Source organism: Bos grunniens, chromosome 19 (genome assembly GCF_055505025.1).
Source record: "Bos grunniens cultivar Pamir isolate PY7600 chromosome 19, Bosgru_T2T1.0, whole genome shotgun sequence".
In the NCBI taxonomy this organism is placed as follows: domain Eukaryota; kingdom Metazoa; phylum Chordata; class Mammalia; order Artiodactyla; family Bovidae; genus Bos; species Bos grunniens.
Window position 1 is genome coordinate 34,143,155 of NC_141183.1, and position 22,622 is coordinate 34,165,776.

At 49.4% G+C, this 22,622-nt stretch overlaps 1 protein-coding gene across 9 annotated transcripts in view; it reads left to right on the forward strand.

The window, feature by feature from the left end:
* Window positions 1–1,478: 1,478 nt before the first annotated feature.
* GAS7 (growth arrest specific 7) overlaps window positions 1,479–22,622 on the forward strand; it is a 213,374-nt gene continuing 192,230 nt past the window's right edge. For 4 of the 9 annotated variants that reach the window (XM_086358901.1, XM_086358914.1, XM_086358898.1 and 1 more), the window contains exon 1: window positions 6,250–6,687. In XM_086358901.1, the coding sequence (XP_086215027.1) occupies window positions 6,505–6,687 (183 nt within the window). In that variant the 5' untranslated portion in view covers window positions 6,250–6,504. Of the gene's footprint in view, window positions 5,089–5,536; window positions 5,744–6,249; window positions 6,688–6,839; window positions 6,954–8,038; window positions 8,130–22,622 lie in introns of those variants that run through there. The other 5 variants (XM_086358897.1, XM_086358900.1, XM_086358926.1 and 2 more) reach the window with 5 other exon arrangements.

Consider the following 22,622-nt stretch of genomic DNA (forward strand, 5'->3'; position numbering starts at 1 on the left):
GTATTCTTGCCTGGAAAATCCCATAGACAGAGGGGCCTGGTGGGCTACAGTCTATGGAGTCAGACACAACCTAGCGACTAAACCACCAACCATTATGAATAGTGCTGCTGTGCACACTGTATACATCTTTCCCTGAGTATATGAACACATCTCAGGCAGCTCTATACCTAGACGGGGAATGGATGAGCCACACAGGATGCTCCAGGCAGCTTTGCTAAATATGTTTTCCAACCGGTTCCTCTCAGCCGTGCACGAGCGCTCCAGCACCTCAAAATATCAATACATGGTATTTTCTATTTTGCTTTTATATTTACCACATGATGAGTATATATTGTTACCTTTTTATGATTAAAAGTATTTGGCCGTGTTGGGTCTTAGTTACGGCATGTGGAGTCTTTTGCTGCCGTGCACGAGCTCTCTAGTTGTGGCACGCAGGCTTTTAGTTGCTCCACAGCATGTGGGGTCCTAGTTCCCTGACCAGGGATCAAACCTGAGTCCCCTGCATTGCAAGGTGGATGCTTAATCACTGGACCACTAGGGAAGTCCCCCGCCCTTTGATTTTGATTTGCTCTTCTGATGATTGATGAGGTTGAACACCTTTTAATGTCATTGGTTGTTTGTATATCTTCTCTTATGAAATGCCTGTTCAAATCTTTTGCCCTTTTCTCTATTGTGTCATCTGTCTTTTTCATCTCGATCAATAGGAATGCTTTATATATACTCCACACTTCTCTTTCTATTCCAGGCCCAACAAACTGTCCGTTTTATAGAATGGGCTTAATAGCTTTTCAGATTGGTGCTGAATGAACTAGCACATGGGTGGGGAAGAGCATCCTTGTTGAATGAATGAGGCCTTTATACGTTTTTGTGTGTTTTTTGGCTTATGTTAGCAGCTTTCCTGAAATGTAGTTTACATACCAAAACATTTACTTGTTTTAAGTGTACAATTCAATGATTTCTGGAATTGTGCAGAGCCAATTGCCACAACTCAATTTCAGAATGTTGTCATCACCCCCAAAAGAAATCTCCTGCCTCTTTGTTTACCCCCTATTCCGACTTTCAGCTTCAGGCAACTGTTAATATATATACTGTCTCTATAGATTTGCCATTTCTGGATATTTTATATAAATGGAATCATACAACACTGGCTTCTTTGACTTAGTGCGATGGATATCTTTGAGTGCATCCGTGTTGCAGCATGTATCAGTACTCTGCTCCTTTTTGTGGGTGAATGAGTGACCCACTGCATGGGTGAACCATCATCTCTATCTGTTCATCAGCTGATGATTGCTATTGTTTAGTCGCTAAGCTGTATTTGGCTCTTTGTGATCCCATGGACTGTAGCTCGCCTGGCTCCTCTGTCCATGGAATTTCCCAAGCAAAGATACTGGAGTGGGTTGCCATTTCCGTCTCCAGGGGATCTTCCCGACCCAGGGATCAAATCCGCCTCTCCTACAGTGGCAGATGTTTTTTTTTTTTTTTTTTTTTTTTAACCATGGAGCCACCCGGGAGCCTCAAGATGTACCACATCTTCTCTATCTATTCATCAACTGATGATGGGCATTTGTATTATTTCCACCTTTTGGCTCTTAGAAATCATGCTGCTGCAGATATTCACTGCAAGTTTTGTGTGGCTGTTTGTCTTCATTTCTTTTACCTAGGAGTACTGCTGGGTCCTATGGCAAATTTATGTTTAATTTTTTAAGAAACTGAAACTCATATTTCTCTGCCATCCATAGGCTGATGATGGAAAGGCATATGAAGCTGTCTCAAGTAAAAAAGAAATACCTGCCAGCACACAGCTATCAAGTGCATAGTGTTGAGAGAAAAGTTACAAAAGATGGAGTGGAGCCTGCTCTCAGGAGTTTACAGGCTAATCCAGATGTTCTAACACATGTGTTTATAGAGTAACTTGGCAGTATGGAAAATCTGAATCTGAACAGAGGTCCCAATAATCTGTGCAAAATGAATTCAGGAAATACTGGATGCGTACTTTTTGTGGCTTTAGGAAAGATAGATAGAAATTTAAAACAAACACGTTATCCCTCCCCTGAGTTACTAAGCAACTAATCAGTAAAATAAGGCCTAGTTATCAAAGAAGTTAAACAATTAGAGATTTAAACACAAAGTCAAGATAATACTAGAAGACGTGGGGTGCAGTGGGAATGGAGGGAGGAAGGTAAGAAGGAAAACAGAAAAACTTGTCTGTCCTTTGAGATCTTGTGAGAAAACAGAAACCCAGAGTGTGTTCCTTTAAAATTGTGGCCTTTCCAAAAATGTAAGGGTTTCCAGTTCTATCACTGCCCTGGAAATCTTAGTTCAAAAAGAAGTGTTGGATAATAAATAATCAGGACCATTGAGCTAGATCAATAATAATGACTGCTAATATTTGAGTAATTAATGTGCCAGGAAGAAATATCAATAACCTCAGATATGCAGATAACACCACCCTTATGGCATAAAGTGAAGAAGAACTAAAGAGCCTTTTGATGAAAGGGAAAGAGGAGAGTGAAAAAGTTGGCTTAAAGCTCAACATTCAGAAAACTAAGATCATGGCTTCTGGTCCCATCACTTCATGGGAAATAGATGGAGAAACAGTGGAAACAGTGGCTGACTTTATTTTTCTGGGCTCCAAAATCACTGCAGATGGTGATTGCAGCCATGACATTAAAAGACACTTACTCTTTGGAAGAAAAGTTATGACCAACCTAGACAGCATATTAAAAAGCAGAGACAGTACTTTGTCAACAAAGGTCCGTCTAGGCAAGGCTATGGCTTTTCCAGTGGTCATGTATAGATGTGAGAGTTGGACTATAAAGAAAGCTGAGGGCCAAAGAATTGATGCTTTTGAACTGTGATGTTGAAGAAGACTCTTGAGAGTCCCTTGGACTACAAGGAGATCCAACCAGTCCATCCTAAAGGAGATCAGTCCTGGGTGTTCTTTGGAAGGACTGATGCTGAAGCTGAAACTCCAATACTTTGGCCACCTGATGCGAAGAGCTGACTCATTAGAAAAGACCCTGATGCTGGGAAAGATTGAAGGCAAGAGGAGAAGGGGATGACAGAGGATGAGATAGTTGGATGGCATCACCGACTCAATGGACATGGGTTTGGGTGGACTCCGGGAGCTCGTGATGGACAGGGAGGCCTGGCGTGCTGCAGTTCATGGGATCTCAAAAAGTCGGACACAACTGAGCAGCTGAACTGAATTGAACTGAATGTGCCAGATGTTGCTCTAAACAGTTTACACTTTTACTCATTTAATCCTCTTAATAACTCTATGAAAGAAATATTACTATCATCTTCTAATGGTAAGGAAAATGGGACTCAGAGAGGTTAAGTACATTGCCCAAGGGCACACAGCTAGAAAACAGCAAAACTGGAGTTTGGATACAGAGTCCAGAGCCTACATATTTAATCACCTCAAGTCGTGTAGTACAGTTATAGGACTCAGTCTCCAAATGCAGATGGGAAAGTAGATCCAGAGGTGTCTGGAGATTTATCTGAGATCAGGGATAGGAGTTGCACTCACTACTAGTCCAGTCTTACTTCTATCAAGAGTGACACTGGGTATCACCAGAGAGCCCATTATTAAGATGCCATATGTGGATGAGCCATAGGAGGCACAGGTTTCCTGACTCCAGCAGAATAGACCCAAGGAAGCAGTGCTTCATGTACAATAAGCAGGTCTGACCTCTGCTGTTGACCGGCCACATGAGGGTGGGCAAGTTATACCCTCTGAGCCCAGTTTTTCTACTTGTAAACTGTGGGCAGTAGCCATACCAGCTCATAGGATTATAGGAATGAAATGAAAGAATGGAAGAGACTGACAGTCATTGCCAATTTTGGTACTGTTTGGGGCAGGTCATTTGGAACTGAAGTGTATAGGATGCTGTGTAGGCGGAGATTTCTCAAGTCCAAACTGGATAGCAGGTTGTTTTTAGGTATCCCACAGAATTCTGTGTTGCAGGAAGGCTCTGGACCAGTTGTCCTAACTTGATCTGGGTTATATCATCAGATGTCATATCTTTTTGCCTTTTCATACTGTTCAACTGCTGTTTTTTTCAGTAATCATGTATGGATGTGAGAGTTGGACCATAAAGAAGGCTGAATGCTGAAGAACTGATGCTTTTGAACTGTGGTGCTGGAGAAGACTCTTGAGATAGCAAGTCTCTTAGACAGCAAGGAGATCAAACCAGTCAATCCTAAGGAAATCAACCCTGAATATTCACTGGAGGGACTGATGCTGAAGTTGATACTTTGGCCACCTGATGCGAAGAGCCGACTCATTGGAAAAGACATTGATGCTGGGAAAGATTGAAGGCAAGAGGAGGAGGGGGCGGCAGAGGATGATATAGTTGGATGGCATCATCAACTCAATGGACATGAGTTTGAGCAAACTCTGGGAGATTGTGAAGGGCAGGAAGGCAGGGAGGCGTGCTGCAGTCCACGCAGTTTCATATCATCAGATATGAAACCTGAGGTCAGTCTGCACATATGCCCCGATACAACACATTTTAGTCCCTTTTATGACTTGATTAGGTCGATTTCTTTTAGTGACTGTTTTCTGTACCAAATTTTGCAGCTCTGCTTCAAGGGACTCTTAGTGGTAACCATAGTCAAGAGTTTGTTTCCCCACGATTGTAGACATGCAAAGGTTGGTAAATTTGCAATCGATGGAATACTGTAAACCATCTGCATTTGTCAACTTGCCCCTGGCCAGAGGCCAGGCTGAGGCTGCTCTTCCAGCAAGATAGCTTTAATGCAGAATTTGGCTCTACAGTGATTTTCGAAGCTAGGGTGGGCCTGGACCTGAGCGTTTAAAAGTTGCTCAGGTGATTCTAATGAGATCCACCGATTCTCACTAGAAAAATGTGTGAGATCTCAAGGTTCTTATAGCCCAGCTGGGCAGGTTTTGTAAAGGGTATCTAGGCAAGCATGTGTTTCTCTGGTGGCTCAGATGATCTGCCTGCAATGCGGGAGACCTGGGTTCAATCCCTGGGTTGGGAAGATCCCCTGGAGGAGCGCATGGCAACCCACTCCAGTATTCTTACTTGGAGAATCCCCATGGACAGAGGAGCTTGGCGGGTGAGATGGGGTTGCGAAGAGTCGGACAGGACTGAGTGATTAAGCACACAGGCAAGCGTAGTGAATGATGAAGCTGGGGGAGGTATTGTGTAGAGGGCCTGAAATGCACAGGCTGAGACTGTTGGCACTGAATATAAAAGGTTACTGAGTAGGATGCAAGGGTGGGTAATTAGAAGTATACATAGAGATTAAGGGGTTCAGCTATTCACAGTTTAGGAAACGGAATTTAATTTTCCTATAGAGTAGGCTAACAAAGCTTTTACTACTATACCGCTCAGTTCAAACAAAGGTCAGCTTCCTTCAGCACCCCGGTCCACTGGTCCCAGCAGAGCAGGAGCTTGTCCAAAGGAATTTTGTAGGTCCCTGGCACATTGCGTGGATCGTAGTAGTCTCCCACTAATGTCTGTTGACAGAGTAAACGAGTGTAGACTTCTCGGCTTGGCGCATCTCGGTTTCAGGAGACGTGGTACCCTGGGCCGGTCTCGCTTTTGCATGTAAAGGCTGTTCCCCCTCTTCTCCCTTTATCGGTAATGACCTGCTTCCAATTCTACTAACTCGAGTTTTGACTCCGTCGCCGCCTCACTCGGTCCCACCGGCTGCCACCTGGCTCAAGAGTCGGCTTCAAGTCTGCCTCTCACCCCTCGTCCAGTTTCCGGTGAGTCAAGTTCAACCCCAGGTTCAACCCTGACAGTGACGGCCACACACACATTCCCTCACCGGCAACTCGGAGGAGGCGCACGCCCACCACCGGCCAACAGGCCGCGCAGAAAGGGGCGTTTCTAACCCCGCGGCTTTCCGGGGTGGGGGTGTGAGCCTGGAGACCCCTCCCGAGTAACCCGCCTGCTCTGCGAGGGAGCGCCCGGCCCTCAGCGGGCGTGGCCGCCCTGGCCCAGCCCCCGCCCAGCCCCGCCCCCGCGCGCAGAGAGGGCCCCCGCCCGGCCGCCAGCCCCTCTCCACGTCCGCTGCCCCTCCCTCGCCGCGGAGCCTGGCCGAGGGGGATGCTCCGGGTCCCACCTCCCCTGGGAGCTGCGCATTTCCGCGCGCCAGGGCGGCCTCGGCTGCGGCCGGCCCTCGCGGCGGACGCCCGCGTTCCGCGTCCCCGGGAAGTTGTCTCCGGAGCCCGCGGCGCCTGGGTCTCCTCCCCCTGAGCCCCGCCCCCCCGCCCCGAGCTGGGAGCCGCGAGCCGCCCGGCCCGGGGGCGTCGCCGCTCGCTCTCCGAAGCCAGCGAGTCTCGGTTTCCCTGCGCGGGGTGCACGTCCCTCGCCTGCCCGGGGAACCCCGGTTACCCCCGAGACGGCGCGCGCCCAGAGCGCGGGAGCCCGGAGCGCCGGGCGCCTGGGACCCCGTGGAGCCGCTGCCCAGCCCGCGGGGCTCGGCAGGGATGCAGGCTGCTGTGTGAGCCCCGGCGCCAAGGCCATGTCCGGCGCCCGCTGCCGGACCCTGTACCCCTTTTCCGGGGAGCGGCATGGCCAGGGGCTGCGCTTCGCCGCGGGCGAGCTCATCACGCTGCTGCAGGTCCCGGACGGCGGCTGGTGGGAAGGCGAGAAGGAGGACGGACTCCGCGGCTGGTTCCCGGCGAGCTACGTGCAGCTGCTGGAGGTAAGGGGCGAGGGCCGGGGCTGGGAGGCCGGCGCGCTCGCGTACCTGTTGCCTGCTCCCGGGAGGCCGGAGCCGCCCCTGCCGGAGGGGAGCCCGGGGGGCCGCCTCTGTGCGCTGGACCCAGAGCCGCGCGCTCCTGTGGGCGGTGGAGGCGGCGTGCGCCCTTGGGGCGTGGGCAGCGCGGGGTTCGCCCCCCGAGCGCTCCCCGTGCCGGGCCTCTCGAGCACATCGTGGCCGCCCTGAGGAAGCGAGAACTTGTTGCCAGTGTAAGCTCGGGAGCGGGCGGGCGCGTTCCGGCGGTGGCCGGGGCCGCCGGAGGGCTGCGGAGTCCGGCGGTCTAGGGAAGACGTGCAGACGATCGGGATGTGAAAAGTGGCCCCGGCGCCCCGAGCCTGCCGACCCGTGGACAGTTGTGCTGCGGCGGGTCAGCTCCCCGGCTGCCTCCGGGCCGTCCACTTACTGGTCAGCTGAGCCTGGCTGGCTACCAGCCCGAGCCCCGTCAGCAGGCCTGACCCGGGGGTGCCGCAGCCCCCAGCCAGCGCCCCCTCCCCTGGCCCAGCTCCCCTAGGTCAAGGTTCAGAACCTGGAAAGTGGCTTGTCCTGGGGTCCTGGCCCGGCCCCAGGTTTCACAGGACCTGCTGAGCCAAGTCGACTGGCTGTTTATTGTCTGGGTGACAGTTGGGAGGCCTCGCTGTCCTCTAATCGCTGAGCTCATGGTCACAGCCTGAGTGGGATCCGAAGTTTCTAAAGTCCTTTGGTGGGGGGTGGGAGGTGGTTTTACAGGACGTCCCCTTCAGCCTGACCCCAGGATTGCTGCAAAGACTAACTGTGAGTCGTCGGAAATATTCTGTCAAAATACTGTCCAAATCATAGAGATTGAATTGATTAATAATTTAACCCCCACCCCCCACCGACCTACTTCACAAAGAACAAAGTAGCAAATTTTGACTGAAAATGCTCTGTGTGACTCAAAAAAGACAGACAGAAAGCCAGATAGGGGTGGAATGGTTATGGGTGAGTTTGCCTGAGAAAAACCCTCTGGAAACATTATCAGAAATCGAGCCTGGCCTCATAGAGATACAGTGATGTTTCTTTCAGGTCCAGAGAACAAAATCCCTCCTATGAGGCTTTAGTAGCCTTTGAGCAAAGTTGAGGCTGGAAGGAGCTTTCATGGGCTGTCCACTGAGGCTATTTGGAAACCTTCTTGGTTCTGTAATTTGAGAGCCAGGCAGCGTAGGGGAGGCGCAGGTGTTTCTCAGCTTTCCTAACTGCCTTCCTGAGATTCAGGTGTGAAAGAAAGCAAGTGAATGGCCCCTTATGAAGATCTGGAGCCTCCTTGTTTCTATTCCAGAAGCCCTGGGAGAGGCTCCTGTGGTAGAGTCCTCTGGTGGCCACACTTTTCCAGGAAACACTGATGTGGAAATCTGGCTGTTGGATGTCCGGTGAGGAGCGTCCCTGGCTGGACTGAGCCAGCTGTGTGTTGGGTGGGGAGTGAGGTTGGAGGGTTTGTCCACTGTGTTAGCGAGAGTGAAGTGGCTCTGCTTTTCCTTCCTGGGAGGAAAGGGAGGGTGAATCAGACCCAGGGGACAAACAGAACGATCAGATGGGACAGTTGTGGGTGTGTCGGTCACAGTTTGTGGTATATACATTGAGACTCTCCTATCTCCTAAGGGGCTTTCAGACCAGCACCCATCTGAGGGAGCAGTAACCCTGAGAGGGGCTCCCATTTTGTTAAGCACTTGCTAGGCACCAGGTATGGTCCATGCATTGTCACCAGTTCCCCTGACAGCCCTGGGAAGGGGAAGGAGCTATCCCCATTTTTGTAGGCAGGCAAATTGAATGAAAAAGGTGAAGGCAGTCAGCCAAGGAGTAGTTGGTTAGCAGCTCAGCTGGCTGAATATTACCCTTTGGGCCTCTGTCTCTTTTAAACTCAATATCCTGGGTCACACTGTACCAGAAGGCAAGTGAAGGGTCTGGATCCTTGTGGTGAAGGGTCTGTGTAGCTCCTGAGGTCAGCCTGCCGGAGACAGCGTCCCTAAGGGGCGGCAGAGATGCTGGGGCTACGGTGAGGGCAGCTGCTCCTACCCACTTGAGAAGCTCTCCTGCAAACCCTGATGTTTGATTTCACTCAGAGCCAGCTGTGTTTCCCACAGGTGGAGGGAGGAGTGGGCCTGAGTCCTAGGGCTCTTTTCAGGGAAAAGCAGATGCAGCTTTGACAGGGAGGGTCTTTGTATCTGGGAACCTCATACATGAGCAGGCCTGGACCTCGAGGCTGAGGTTAGTAGAGATGGAGGATATGCAGGTAGGTTCCCCTGGGTTGCAGTGAGTCCCCAAAGATAGGCTGGGTTAGGGAATGCAGAACTCGCAAGGGGGTCGCAGGTGGTGGACTGGCCAGCATAGGGAATCATGGGTCTGGAGGACTGCCAGCCAGGTGTTGGTGCTGAAACCAGGTGGCCAGAGAAGGAGCCCGTAGGTACTAGAGGTGGTAAACCTCTGCTAGTGGGGTGCCTGGCACTCAGCTTGCAGAGGGGCATGGAGTTCAGAAGGCCAGGGGAGCTGTTGGGGATATAAATACAGACAGAAGGGGCTACACTAGGCTCCTGAGGCAGGATTCAGATGGGATGCACAGCCTAGCCCCCACCCCAGTGCACCATTTGTTCTGATAGAGTGCTGTCAGGAAACCTCATCTTGGCAAAAATGTGCCAAAGATCGAGAGCCGTCTGTGCAAGATAGACACGCCTCAAGGATTTCCTCCTTGTTCGTGTGGAAAAAAAAAAAAAAAGGGGAAGCACACCCCGTTGAGAGGAGTTGAGAGCTGACAGGGAGGTCAAAAGACCCGCCCTGGTGGCCAGTGAGCCCCTGAGCAGAGGCCAGTTTGACAGAGGTCCTGGTTCCTGGGGAAATCTTTTTGGTCAAGACCCCAAGGAAATGAGGGAATGGGCTGCACATACTTGGCTTCCAAAGGGTGGCTTCCAGGAAAACCTCCGCCAAGCAGAGATGGGGGGCCCTGGTAGGCAGGGACTGGTCACAGGGATCCCACTCTTCAGTGGATGGGGCAGCCTTCCAGAGGGTGACAGGCGGAGGGAGCCAATTTTCCCAGAAAAGGGAGGAGGCGTAATAGATAAGATGCACAGCTGCCTAGGAATTATCAAGGCCCTTAGATAAAAGCCTACAGGATCTGGTGGCTCAGACGGTAAAGCGTCTGTCTGCAATGCAGGAGACCCGGGTTCGATCCCTGGGTTGGGAAGATATATCTGGAGAAGGAAATGGCAGCCCACTCCAGTATTCTTGCCTGGAAAATCCCATGGACGGCGGGGCCTGGTAGGCTACTGTCCATGGAGTTGCAAAGAGTTGGACACGACTGAGCGACTTCACTTTCAGTTTAGATAAAAGCAAGCAGAAACATCTTTCTTGAGGGTCTGATCCACCACAAAGAGCTCGAGGAGCTTAGAGAGACATGGTTGAGGAGCAGCTGAGGTGATGCTCTTACCTTGAATGGAGAGAATTAAGGATCTGGAAGGTACTGTAAAGCATCTGCAGAAACCTCTAGAGGTTTTGGGGATTAATCCTAGGGGTTGGGGGGCTGGTAATAAGATTGGAATGCACACACAATAGAGCTTTCCTTGAGCGAGGTGCTGTTTTCAGCATCCACAATCTGGCTGCAAGGCCTGGACTTCAGAGATAGTAACGGAATATGAGACTTTGCCAGTCAAACTAGTTGGCTGCAGAGGGTCACCCTTGCACGTCCTTCTCTCCAAGTCCTGTTCTCCCATTTTGGGTTCAGGTGATTGTGTTGCAGAAGTTTACAGAATGTTGCTGGGGGAGAGAGATGCTGGGCTGGGGAAGTGGGCTGTGCTGTGGATCATGAGGGATATTTTATCCATTGCTGTGAAATAAGCCCCCTCAAAACTTAGTGTCACAAAACAACTGTTTGTTACTATGGCACATGTTTCTGTGGATTGATGGGGCTCAGCTGGGTTGTTCTTCTGCTGGTCTTGGCGTCTCTCATGCATTTGCAGTCAGATGGTGGCCAGAGTTGGGGTCATGGAGGCTCCGCTGAGCTCGAACCTCCAGAAGGGCATATTCACTCACCCATCTGGTGCCTTTCATGTGGCTTCTAATGTGGTGTCTCATCCTCTGGTGCCTTTCTCTGCAGCAGAGCAGCTGGAGTTTTGACATACTGACTTCCAAGAAAGCAAAAGTGCAAACTGCCAGGCCTTCTTAAGGCTCAGGTTCAGACCTGGCGCATCGTTTCTGCCAGGTTTCATGGGCAAAGTGAGTCTCAGGGCCAGTCCCTGATTCAGGGTAGGAGGGCGGTTCATACAGGTGTGGGTACAGGTGTGACACTGAAGCAAGGTTCACTGAAGGCCATTTTGCAGACTGGCTACCTCACAAGGCTAGGGAGAATACCTGGGACAGATGATCCGTTAGAGGGGAAGGTGTACCAGGTCACATGGATGAGAGAGCTTCGGGGAGGTAAAATGAACAGACTTGGTCATTCTGCTAGGAAGTTCTCCATCGTCATCCTTTTATGTTTTGTTTTGTTTGTTTTGTTTTTAAAGATGCCAGGGATTTCTTTGTAATGGCGATTAATGATGCAGCAGAATTTGAAACCAGATTTTTCTGTGCCTGAAGCCTGGGTCTGTCTCCTGAGCCACTGACAAACCAACTTTTTCAAGTTGGGGCTATTTGGTGCTGGTTGTTAATGGACATCATGCATCCAAACTGCCTGACATCTTGTAGATGCTCGATATGTTGCACAGATTGGTTTTAATACAGGGCCTTTCTTTTTGTAACATGGAGATTACCTAAAATGGGTGTGACCTTGTTCCTCGTGCCTGTATTTTTCAAGGCAGTCATAAGCTCTGTCCACAAAAGAAATAATTAGGGCTGGTGGTTCACGGAGCATGTGATTGTGACTGAAAAGATTAAGGTGCTTTCTGCCATCTTCACAAAGTCATCCTGCCCTTTGATTTGGGGGCTGTGGCCAGCGTTTGTGGCTCCCGCTGTGTGAAACTCTACCTACGGCCCACCCTCTGCCTCCGCTCCTGAGCAGCATTCCCCCCTTCACTGCTCTGTGCAGGTCTGGTCAAGTGGCCACCCCCTCGGGACTTCAAAGCAGTGGGCAGGGTTTGTGGATTCTCTGGATTCGGGGCATCTTCACAAAAGTTCCCTTAGCAACAAGTCGGCAGGAATCCCTGACATCTGTTAACCACCACGTGAATCCCCGGAGTCCATTACCAGTTAGAAACATGAATGAGATGCTGACCTGCTTGTACTCTTCCCAGCCCGAAGAAGCCCAGCTTTTATCTTACAGCCTGGTTGACCTTGTCTACGAGCACGGATGCTGGGCCCTACCTGGCTGGTGAAAGAAAAGGTTTGGTAAACCAGGAAAGCTTGGATATAAGTTAGGTGTTAGGATTTTTATCCAGAGGTTGGGGTTCTCCCAGCTTGCCCGCTTATTACTCCCAGCAGCCACATGACAAGCTTTCTAACAGAATGTCAGCACGGGTCCCCAGCACTTAAAATTGCAAAATAAGTAGATTCCGCTCTGCCTGCAATGGCAAGGCTGCTGGATAGTGTTCCCTGCCCTCACCTGTTTTTGATTGAACTGTATATGGGATCTTAGTTCCTCAACCAGGGATCGAACCCACGGCCCTTGCATTGAAAGTGTGGCGTCTTAACCACTGGACCACCAGGGAAGTGCCTGGGTGGTGCTTATTCCCATGGAGAGAAGTAGAAGTGGCGGCCAGCTGGCGGGCTTGGCTTGTCCCTTGGAGCATCAGAGCATGGGTGACACTGTGGAGGTTCAGCTACGACAGGTGTGTGGTGCCAGGTTTGCATGGATTCCTCAGAGGACTCGCCCACCTCTTCCTTTGCATTTAGTGTCTCTCCTGCCTCCCATCTCATAAAGATCAATTTTGTGAGATTAACTTCCTGGTTCACTGCATTCCCCTCATTTCTTGAGTTGGTAGCCAGACTCAGTCCCCAGGGACTCACATGTCACATGTCCATACTACACTTTTAATCTCTCTCCTCCTCTAAGTGCCTTCTCCCCCCACCCTCTGAACCCTCTGACGGTGCATGTCACCGTCATCTCTCCAGTGTCACCCGATTCTACCCCTTCTTACCTTTCCTCTCCTGTTCGGTTGAGTGCAAGCCTGGTCTGTTCTCCCTTAGAAACGTTCCTCAGAGCCTTCTCCTTCTTCGCTTGTGTTGGCAGACTTTTTCTGAAAAGGGCCAGGAAACATTTTCGGCTTTGTGGGCCAAGCGGCATCCTCAAGTTATAGCTGCGGTGCTGTGATGTGCAGTGCGCCGGAGACAGTGAGAAGCTGTGAGAGCACCCATATGGTCCCTGTCACAGCCACTCAGCCCTGCCTGTGGAGCACGAAGCAGCTCGAGAGGAGCCCTGAACCAGCGGGTGTGGCTGCGTGCTGATAAAACTTTATTTATGGACGCTGGGATTTGAATTTGTGCCATGCAGTATTTTTCTTCTTTTGCTTCATTTTTTTCAACTATTTAAAGATGGATAGGCCAGGGACTTCCCTGGTGGTCTAGGTTCCCCTGGACCACCTAGGCGGTTCCCCTGGTTGAGGAACTAAGATCCCACATGCCAAGGAACAACTAAGCCCTCATGCCGCAGCTACTCTCGAGCCACAGCTAGAGAGTCTGTGCACTGCAGTGAAGATTCCCTGTGCTGTAACCAAGACCTGCTGCTGCTGCTGCTAAGTCGCTTCAGTCGTGTCCGACTCTGTGCGACCCCCCATAGACGGCCTCCCACCAGGCTCCTCCATCCATGGGATTTTCCAGGCAAGAGTACTGGAGTGGGGTGCCATTGCCTTCTCCAAACTAAGACCTACACAGCCAGAAAAAAAAGATGGATAGGCCCTTCCTTAGCTCTGGGCTGTGTGTGGTTTGCCAATCCCTGTTCAGAAGTTGATCATTCATTCAACAATCCCTGAGTGCCTAACAATAGACTGTGAATGCTACTGTAGGTGAAGCAACGAAAGGCATAGAAAAGAAACTTACCTTTTAGTTGGGGAGATGGTAAACTAGCAAAAAAATAAATAAATAAATATATATATATCTGATTTTATAGTAGTATATATGATTTTAAAGCAGGGTACTGTGATAAGTTAGGGGTGCAGGGTACAGGAAGGGGGGTTCCAGAAACTGTCAGAGAAAGCTTCTGCAAGGAGGGGATATCTGAGCAAAGAGCTGAGTGAGCCAGGCACATGAGGATCTGGGATGTGTTTGTTCTGCAAATGCAAATAACCTTAGAGAGGAGTATGTTTGATAGATATGAGAGAACCAGAATATTCCAGAATGGTTAGAGAGCAAGGACAAGCTTGGGATGTGGCAGAAAGGGAGGCAGGTAAGTTGGATAGTTACTTTCCTTCTCCCTACAGTATATGTAACTTGATTTTTCTCTATGAATTTATGTTTTATGTACCTGTTCTGCACAGTGAAAGAAAGGTACTGTCAAGCATTTGAGGTTCTTGCCTTTCCCTAGATTTGCATTTATGTTCTGGGGAATTTAACTGCAAACAGCATCATTCCAAGGGCCCAGCTGTTCCTCCGTGTCCTTTGGGCCTCTGCTGACCTGTGCTTTCCTGTGTGGTTCTCTGTTTGTCCGTCCATACTCTCTTTGCCAGAGACAATCTCCTGTCTGAAGGGTCCCTCTATCTGGAGCCCCCTCTGCTCCTTCTCAGCGGTTTTTGGGTGGACAAAATCGGAGTATCATTCTCTGACACTCTCTGAAGCTTCTTCTGCCTCCAATGATGTGCTGGTAAATGTTTATTGATCAACTTTTGGGGGATGGAGGGTGGAAGTTCTGATTTGTAGCATCTGCCAACTTCTGGGATGTAAATACTCCCACCATGGCCGGTTTCAAGCTACAGATGGTTTCTTTTCATTGACTACATTGGACCTGTCATCTTGTGTAAAATTAAGGTATATAGCCTGTTCATCTGATAGCAGATATTATAACATGATAGCAACATTTAGCACCTCTATCACATTCCCTGTTTATCCTTTCTTTTTCAGTGGTTCGTAGCTTTCGGTGTGATTGACAGGTTAGCATGCTCTGAGTTGTTTTGGAAAGCTCACCTGGGCTGTAGTGTGGAGGATGGATTTTAAAGGGCAGGAACAGGAGCAAGCAGATGAGTTCGAAAGCTGGGAGCAGGTTGGTGGGAGTGGAGGTTCTGAGAGAGAAGGGGATGGATTTGGAATATGTCTTGCAGGTTGAGTCAGAAGAATTTGCCAGTGGATTGACGGGGGACGTGAGGGGCCTTACCTCTGCAGGACTGTTGTGATGTACTCTATGGTATTTTCCTCATCCACGAATCGTCTGCTCTGCCACCAGAGACCTCTTCCTTCAAAAATGAGCTAAAAGGCAAATAAAAATTGGGGAAAAGTTAATGTCCTTAATGCAGGAAGTACTTTTATAATTTTTTTTTCCCCAAAAAGCAGAAACAGGAACACATCAGTATGCGAATGGGCAGGGAACTTGGATAGACACTTCATAATAAAAGATGTGCAAAGTCATCAGCATATTCAGTCTCATTAGTAATCAAAGAATTGTAATTTTTTTGGAAAAGGTAGCTTTAACGAAAAGCGTCAACATAAAAACAGAATGAGTCTTGGCTAGAGTGTAGGAAGATTGTCATATGCTTCCCAGAGTGTAATTTGGCAATACACCTTAAAACCATAACAATGTATGTGCCCTCTGCCCCAGCAATTCCACATATAGAAATTTGGACTCAGGAAGAATCAAGCCATAAGCCTCAGAATACCCGTTGCAGCCTGTTTCTGTTATAGCTCAATTGGCCACACCCGACCTTCCCACCTGGAGGAACTGGTTAAAACAAGGTTCACCTGTGCTTCACACAAGGCCACCCATGCAAAAGGGGTTCAGCTGAATTTGAAAAATAAAACATTTTTGTCAGTGATGCTAAGTGTTTTTAATGGAGTTAGCGTGGTTCAGATTTCACCTGATGACAAGGCAAAATGAGCTGGTGTTTCCAAGAATGAACTGCTTTTTAAAAGCAGAGACTGTGTCCCATGCATTCTCTGATGTATCCTTTTGTGCAAAGACCCAGCTGAAGGAGTACTTGCCTAGCCCAAGGCCATGTTCTTTTAGATATCCTTAGTAACAGCAAATCTTTGTCTTTCGAGCGGTGCATTTGGTTTTTTTGGAAACAGCCAGATTTTATTTGGAGCCAAGTCTGGTGTGTCTGTATGTGTGACTGTCTGTCTGTCACCTTGTTGAAAAAAGGATGTAAAGCAGCTTACCAAAAAGCATACGGTACAGTAAGATAGAAGCATAAATACATGGGGAAATCTGGGGAAAGGAGAAAATAAGATGATGGAGTGAAGTCTGAAGAGTGTAGAAGGTCATTGAGTTAAGTAATGCTGTTCAGGGTTTAAAACGAGGTCCTCAAGTCATGATGTGTTTGAGCTGTTCTCAACGGGGAGAAACAGATGTTCTGAAGATGGCAGCATTGGGGGCTTAGGTGCTGTGTCAGTCAGGATGGGTTAGGGAATGCTGCTGTAACAAACAGTCCCCAAGTCTGAGTGCTTAAAAACAATATAGGTTCGCCTCTTCTCACACTGCCAGTCTATAGCAAGTCAGTTGGTGGCAGCGAGACCCTCCAGGAAGGACCCAGGATGAGGGTCTTGGATCTTGCGGGGTGACCAACAGCACCTGGTTCTTAAAGCTTCTTCCCAGAAGTGGCACATGGCGTTGGTGCTCAGATGTCATTGATGAAAGCCCAGCCACACCTCACTTCAAGTGGGTGGGGTGATGTAGTCCTGCCCGGTGCCCAGAAGGAGAGGAGGAGTGAGCTACATGTATATGGACGGCTTTGGTGTCCACCAGGGTGTGTCTTCACTCAGGGGGATGCTCTGTTTCTGTTCTAGTTCAGTCTCCGTATTTTATGGCCATACCGAGTGGTGCTTCTCAAGTTGACTTTGATACCTCTAGAGCAAGGTTTCTGGATGTTGTTGGATGCAGATTCTGACTTAGTAGGTCTGGGGTTAGGCCGGGGACTCTGTGTGTCTGATAGGCTCCCTTGGAGTTCAGCCCCAGCATGGGCCCATAGCTACTGAGACCAGGATGAGCTCTTACTGTTCTTTCAAATCAGCTCCCCCTCCACCAAGCTCTCCTGGCATTTGCCATGCTCCTGGGCACACTAGTGATACTTGGCCTGATCCCAGACTTCCTGTGATTTTTTTTTTTTTCTTTGCGGTAAATACATCTGTCAACGTTTGGTTCAACAAAAACAAATATTTATATTTGAGCACCTACTGTGTATGCTAGGCTCTCTGCAAGGCCCAGTGGATACAGTCGAGGCCTGGAGCCAAGGTCTTCTCTGGGAGCCCTCAGGGATGTGCCAGCCCCCCTAGGTGACTCTGGCAGATGATTTCTCTAAAAAAAACTTCAGTTTCACAACTTGTTCTACTGGAACGAAAGCCTTTCCAGAAGTTTTGCATCCATTGTTCTTTCTCAAATGCCTTCATTTCTCCACTCTTCTCATTTGCTTGTCAGATGCACAGAGAACTCCCATATTCGTCAACAAAAAAACTAATTAAGTTGTAAAAACTCTTCAGAGATGATATTTTAAAATTTCTAAAGAAATGAATCCTTGTCCTAATTTAATCATGACAGAGGCTCCTTATTTTAGCGATGGCTCATGGAAGAGTGTCATTTGTTTTTGATTCATAATATAAAGTAGAAATAGAAATAGGAAGTTGGAGGCCACTCTTCTCATTTAGCAAGTGTTTTACTGATAAATAGCTACAAGCTTTTGTTGTGTTTGAAGTGAAAAATGAAACTGTTGAGTTCTGGATAATCAAGGACATACTTCACAGAAAATCTACTCATCTGATGATGGTGTCGGTCAGTCCCTAAGTCGTGTCTGATTCTTTGTGACCTCATGGACTGCAGCATGCCAGCTTCCCTGTCCCTCGCTATTTCCTGGAGTTTGCCCACGTTCATGTCCATTGAGTCGGTGATGCTATCCAACCACCTCATCCTTTGCTGCCCTCTTCTCCTTTTGCCTTCAACCTTTCCTAGCATCTCTACCAGCTAATCTTGTACTCAATCTAGTATTTTCATATTTATAAAGAAGGTTTTGGATGCCTGGGGCTTCCTGCTTGCTGTGGGCACATGGAATCCACCTGTGCAACATACCATGTAGGACATTAAGCCAGCACTTATAATATTAATGTGCATGCAAATCAAGGGGGCTTTTGTTCAGATGCAGATCTGGCTTCAGTGGGCCTGGGGTGGGGCCTGAGACTCTGCATTGTCTAACAAGCTTCCAGGTGCTGCTGGCCTCTGAGCCTCAATTTGAGTAGGAAAGCATTTGAGTGCCCTAAGGGGTTTTTAAGTTTGCAAGCCATGATTAAATTCTGGAATTAGATTGGATTTAGTTTACTTTTCTTTCTTCATGGGTTATGGAAGACTACATAGGGTCATGGAAAGAACACAGGTTTTGGAATTAGACCTCAATTTGAGTCTGTTTAATCTGAGAGGTTTGAAGATGGTAAAAAGGTAGGATGGTGGGCGGGAGGGTGTTATCTGGTGTTCCTATTTGCCCAGAGGGGTCTCTTGATCGCCATCATGGGTTGGAGGTGGGGCTTGGGAATGTTTCACCCTGGCTAGGTAAGGAAGAGAGGTGGCTGAGAGCTGAATGGTAGGCCCAGGGTCTTAACTACAGCATGCATGAACTTGACAGCATACAGAGAGCCCAGGGTGGTCTTGCCGGATGCCAATGTGTTAGGAAAAACATGTCCCCACATCTCAAGGCACTTGATCCCATTCCAAGGGGATGCTGGATGTGTTGTGTGGTTTGGTTTGTGGGCTGGAATGTGAGCCCTGTGGACACTCTGCTCAGGGGCAGGGACAGAACCTCCTCCAAATGGCTGAAGAGTGCAGGGTCAGGGTCTGGCAGCTCTGGGTTCAAATCCTGACTCAGACCCTGCTGCCTGAGACACCCTGGGCCAGTTGCAGAATCTGCGTAAGTTTCCTAGGGCTCCTGTGAGGTAGCCAGGCACCTTGTACACACTGTTAGTGGAGTCTACACCCCCCATGTTCTGGGGATCATGCCAAGACCAATACTGAGAGCTACCGCTTTACCCGACTTCCACTGATGGGGGTGCTGCTGGGGTGAGAGGAAACTCCCTCTTTCCCTGAGCCCCTCTGAGATCAAGTACAGGGCTCCCTGGTTGCAGTCCTGTGGTCAGGGCCTTCCGACCCACAGGCAGAAGTCACCAGAGCCTCTTACTGAATGTAGATTTGGATTCTGAGGGTCTGGGGTGGGACCTGAGAGTCTGCATTTTTAAAAAGGTCTGACAAGGAGATGCTGCTTGTCTGGGGCCCACACTCTTAGAAGCACTGCCGGAGAGCACTTCTCTGGATTTTTCAGGACCTAGATCCTACTATTTAAAGCAAGTGAAGCTGCAGCCGCTGGCCAGTTCTGGTTTATTGGAAACTGCTGCATGATGGTTGTTGCTGCTCAGGCTGGGTTAATTAGTCTTAATTGCTTCTTACCTGGGTCTGATGGGCCTCTGGGTGCTCAGACGTTCCCCGAAGAGGCTCTTATAATGAGAAAAATGTCAGGAGAGGTGACGTGTCGGAGTTTGCTGAAGGATTTAGGCATTCCTTTTCGTCTTTGCTGGTCTTGGGCCCACAGAAAGATTTGTTTCAAGGGCCTGGATGGGAAATTCTCTTCTGAAGGTGTTGCTGTGGGGCTTAGAACAACTGATGGTCTCAGAACTGGCGATGGAGTTAGTGCCGTAAAGCTGGCGTCTCCCACGGCCCCTGGATGCAGCCCTCAGGTCTACGTGGCTCTGCGCTTGGCCTGCCTCCTCTTGCCTGGATCACTGCCCTGGCCCCTGACCGCGCTGGCTCTGCCTTTGGTCCCTTGGTGATGTCCATTCTCCGTAGAAATGCCGTGGTGATTTCTCTAGCCAGTTCGGCCAAGGAACATTCCTGGTTAAGACTTTCCTTGGGTTTTTTTGTCTTCCTGATATAACATGACTTACCTTTGCTTATGCGTCCCCTCACTACCTGGATTCTGCCTCCCCTCCCGGTCACGTTTTTAGCCACTTCTCTGTATAGGCAAAGCTGGGAAGTAAGATTGTCACCTTGTATATAATGCACAGCAAGCCATACCAGGCCCTCCTGAAACAGGAGGGAAGAGGGCAGGCACGGTCTTTAAAAGAGTGATACAGCCGTTGAGGATGTGAGGTAAACGAGTCAGAACCTACTAGACCCAAGATGGCGGAGGATTCCACTTCTGGCGCAAGATGGTGGATGACTTGACTTCCGGGTCATAGACCTCAAGCCTTATTATATGCTTATCGTAATATATTAGCACCTTAATGACATGCCACCAGATGCCATGACAGTTCTGAGGCTGACCATAAAAAGGCCAAGATGGGCAGTGCCCCAAAGCCTGGAAATCCCTGCCCCTTCTCCAAGATAGTTAGAATATTCTTCCCACTCATTAGCATACTAAATTACCCAGCCCATAAAAACTAACAACCCCAGTATTCTGGGGCCTGTTTCACTTTCCAAGACAGCTCTATTTTCCTGCAGCAGTTCTGGAGTCTTAGAATGGGAGTGTCCTCAGTTTGTAGACACTCTGGTGTGTTGGTGTTCAGGGCTGATCTGACCTGGGTTTGAGTACTGGCTGTGTGAAACTTGGGGCCAGTCGCTTTCCTGTCCTTGGACCTTAGTTTCTATGTCTTTAAGACCCATGTCAGGCTTCCCTGGTGGCTCAGTGGTAAAGAATGCGTCCGCCAATGCAGGAGAGGTGGGTTCAATTCCTGGGTTGGGAAGGAAATGACAATCCTACTTCCCTTCTACCCCCTGGAGAAGGAAATGGCAACCTACTCCAGTATTCTTGCTTGGGAAATCCCATGGACAGAGGAGCCTGGCAGGCTACAGTACAGATCGCAAAGGAGTCAGACATGGCTAGCGACTGAACAGCAAGACCCGTATCAGAGGATCGTTGTGCAAGTTAGAGTTGTCTCCTTTGATGTCAGTGCTCTGCAGAGAGCCTGGTGTCAGGGAGCCGGATGTGCTTGTGGCCATCTATCACTCAGGGTTCTGGCTATTATTTTCTTAGTAAAAGAAACCTGCTTCCCTGAGCATCAGTTCAAACCTCTTGGTCACCATTTCTGATGGAGACCTTGTCTCTCTGGCTCTTGTCACCTTAACTCAGTTTCCATCTTGGTTCTTCCAAGTTAAGTCTCTTTCCGTCAGGTTTCAGGTCATCATTGAAGATGTGTTTACAGGAGGATCACTGCCTTTCTGTGGATGGACCCTTTGTCATGGTGCATTTCGACCACAAACTTAAGCCAGAAATTCCTTTCTTGAAATGTCACAGTTGTCTGACTCTCCTCCCATCCGGATTCTCTCTGAATGTAATAAACCTGCCTGGGAGTGACCAAGATTAGAATCTTAGCTGGAGGTCAGCAGTCCAGGGGAATTTTATCTTAGAGCCTACGGCAGATAAACCCACTTATAAGGGCAGGTTTTTTTTGCAGAAGATTGCCTCCTGAGGCCTGTGGGTAGGGTCCTGCTCAGAGTGAGGGGGTCACAGGACCCGTGGATGTTTTCAAGCTGATGTGTTTGCTCCGTGGCCCTCGATTCCTTCTTTCGGCCAGCCAGCTGCCGAATTTCTGAGCATGGCTGCTGTAGGTTCTTTGCAGGTAGAACGGAAGCACAGTAGTGGGAGATTCTGCCTGTGCCCTGTACCCCTCCACCCTGGCTCCATAATCTGATTCTCTGGCAGCACTTGCAGGGCTTTCTGCTCATTGTTGTCCCCTCTTTGCATTCCCCCATGAACCAGGCACAGAGAAAGCCTGCTTTCTGTGCTCACGACAGCTCCCTCCCCCCACCCGCCACAGAGAGGGCAGGGAGGGTTTTTTTTTTTTTTTTTAACCTTTATTTATTTATTTATTCTGAGCAGCATGCAAGATCTTAGTTCCCTGACCAGGAATTGAACCTGTGCTCCCTGCAGTTGGAAGCACAGAGTCTTAACCGCTGGACCACCAGAGAAGTCCCTGTCTTCCCGCTTCTGACTCTTCTTTTGAAAAGAGGAGATAATCTGGTCTTCAGGGAAAAAAGGAGTATCAGTGTGAATCTTTTAATTGTTCACTTGCCACTCGGGCCAGATGACTGATGCACACCATCTGGGAATTTGGAATCAGAGAGACAGGGAGCTAAGGTTTCTGGAGGTTCATACGGACAGCCATGGGATGAGACCTGATCTGTGCGTGCCCTCAAGGAGCCCTGTGGTGGGCGTGGCTGTGGAGAGCCTGGTGTTGTTGAGAATTTCAGACCTGCCTCCTCTGCCTCCCTGAGGAGAAAACATTCTGAATTAAATTGTAGCCACGCCTCTTCCTCCTTTGTGCAGGGTTGTCTGTGGAGCCATTTCGAGTGTGTTCAGCATGTGGGGAGGGACTAGCCTGGCCAAAGCAATACCAGCCATTCCAGGGAGATTGTGGAGCCAGCTCTGGCCTGAGCCTTTGCCCCGACTATGCCCCTGGTCCAAGAAGATGACTGCTGGTGCATGAATGGAGGCAGGGGAGCTGGAGCTGGCCTGAAGTCTGCGTCTCCCAGACCTGGGGTTCTCTGGTGCTGGTTCCTGGGATCTGACACAGTGCTGCTCTTCCAGGGACTATGGCTTGATCATTCTCCTGTTCAAGTGACTCCCGGGATTCCTCCAAGAAACCTGAGCACTCTGGGGGACACAGTTTGAAAAGCGCAGTCTCTCGGTCCACTAAATGCCAACCCTCTCTCTGCCCATCAGGATCACTTTCAGTTAGTTCAGTTGCTCAGTCGTGTCTGACTCTTTGTGACCCCGTGGAATGCAGCATGCCAGGGCTCCCTGTCCGTTGCCAACTCCCAGAGTTTACTC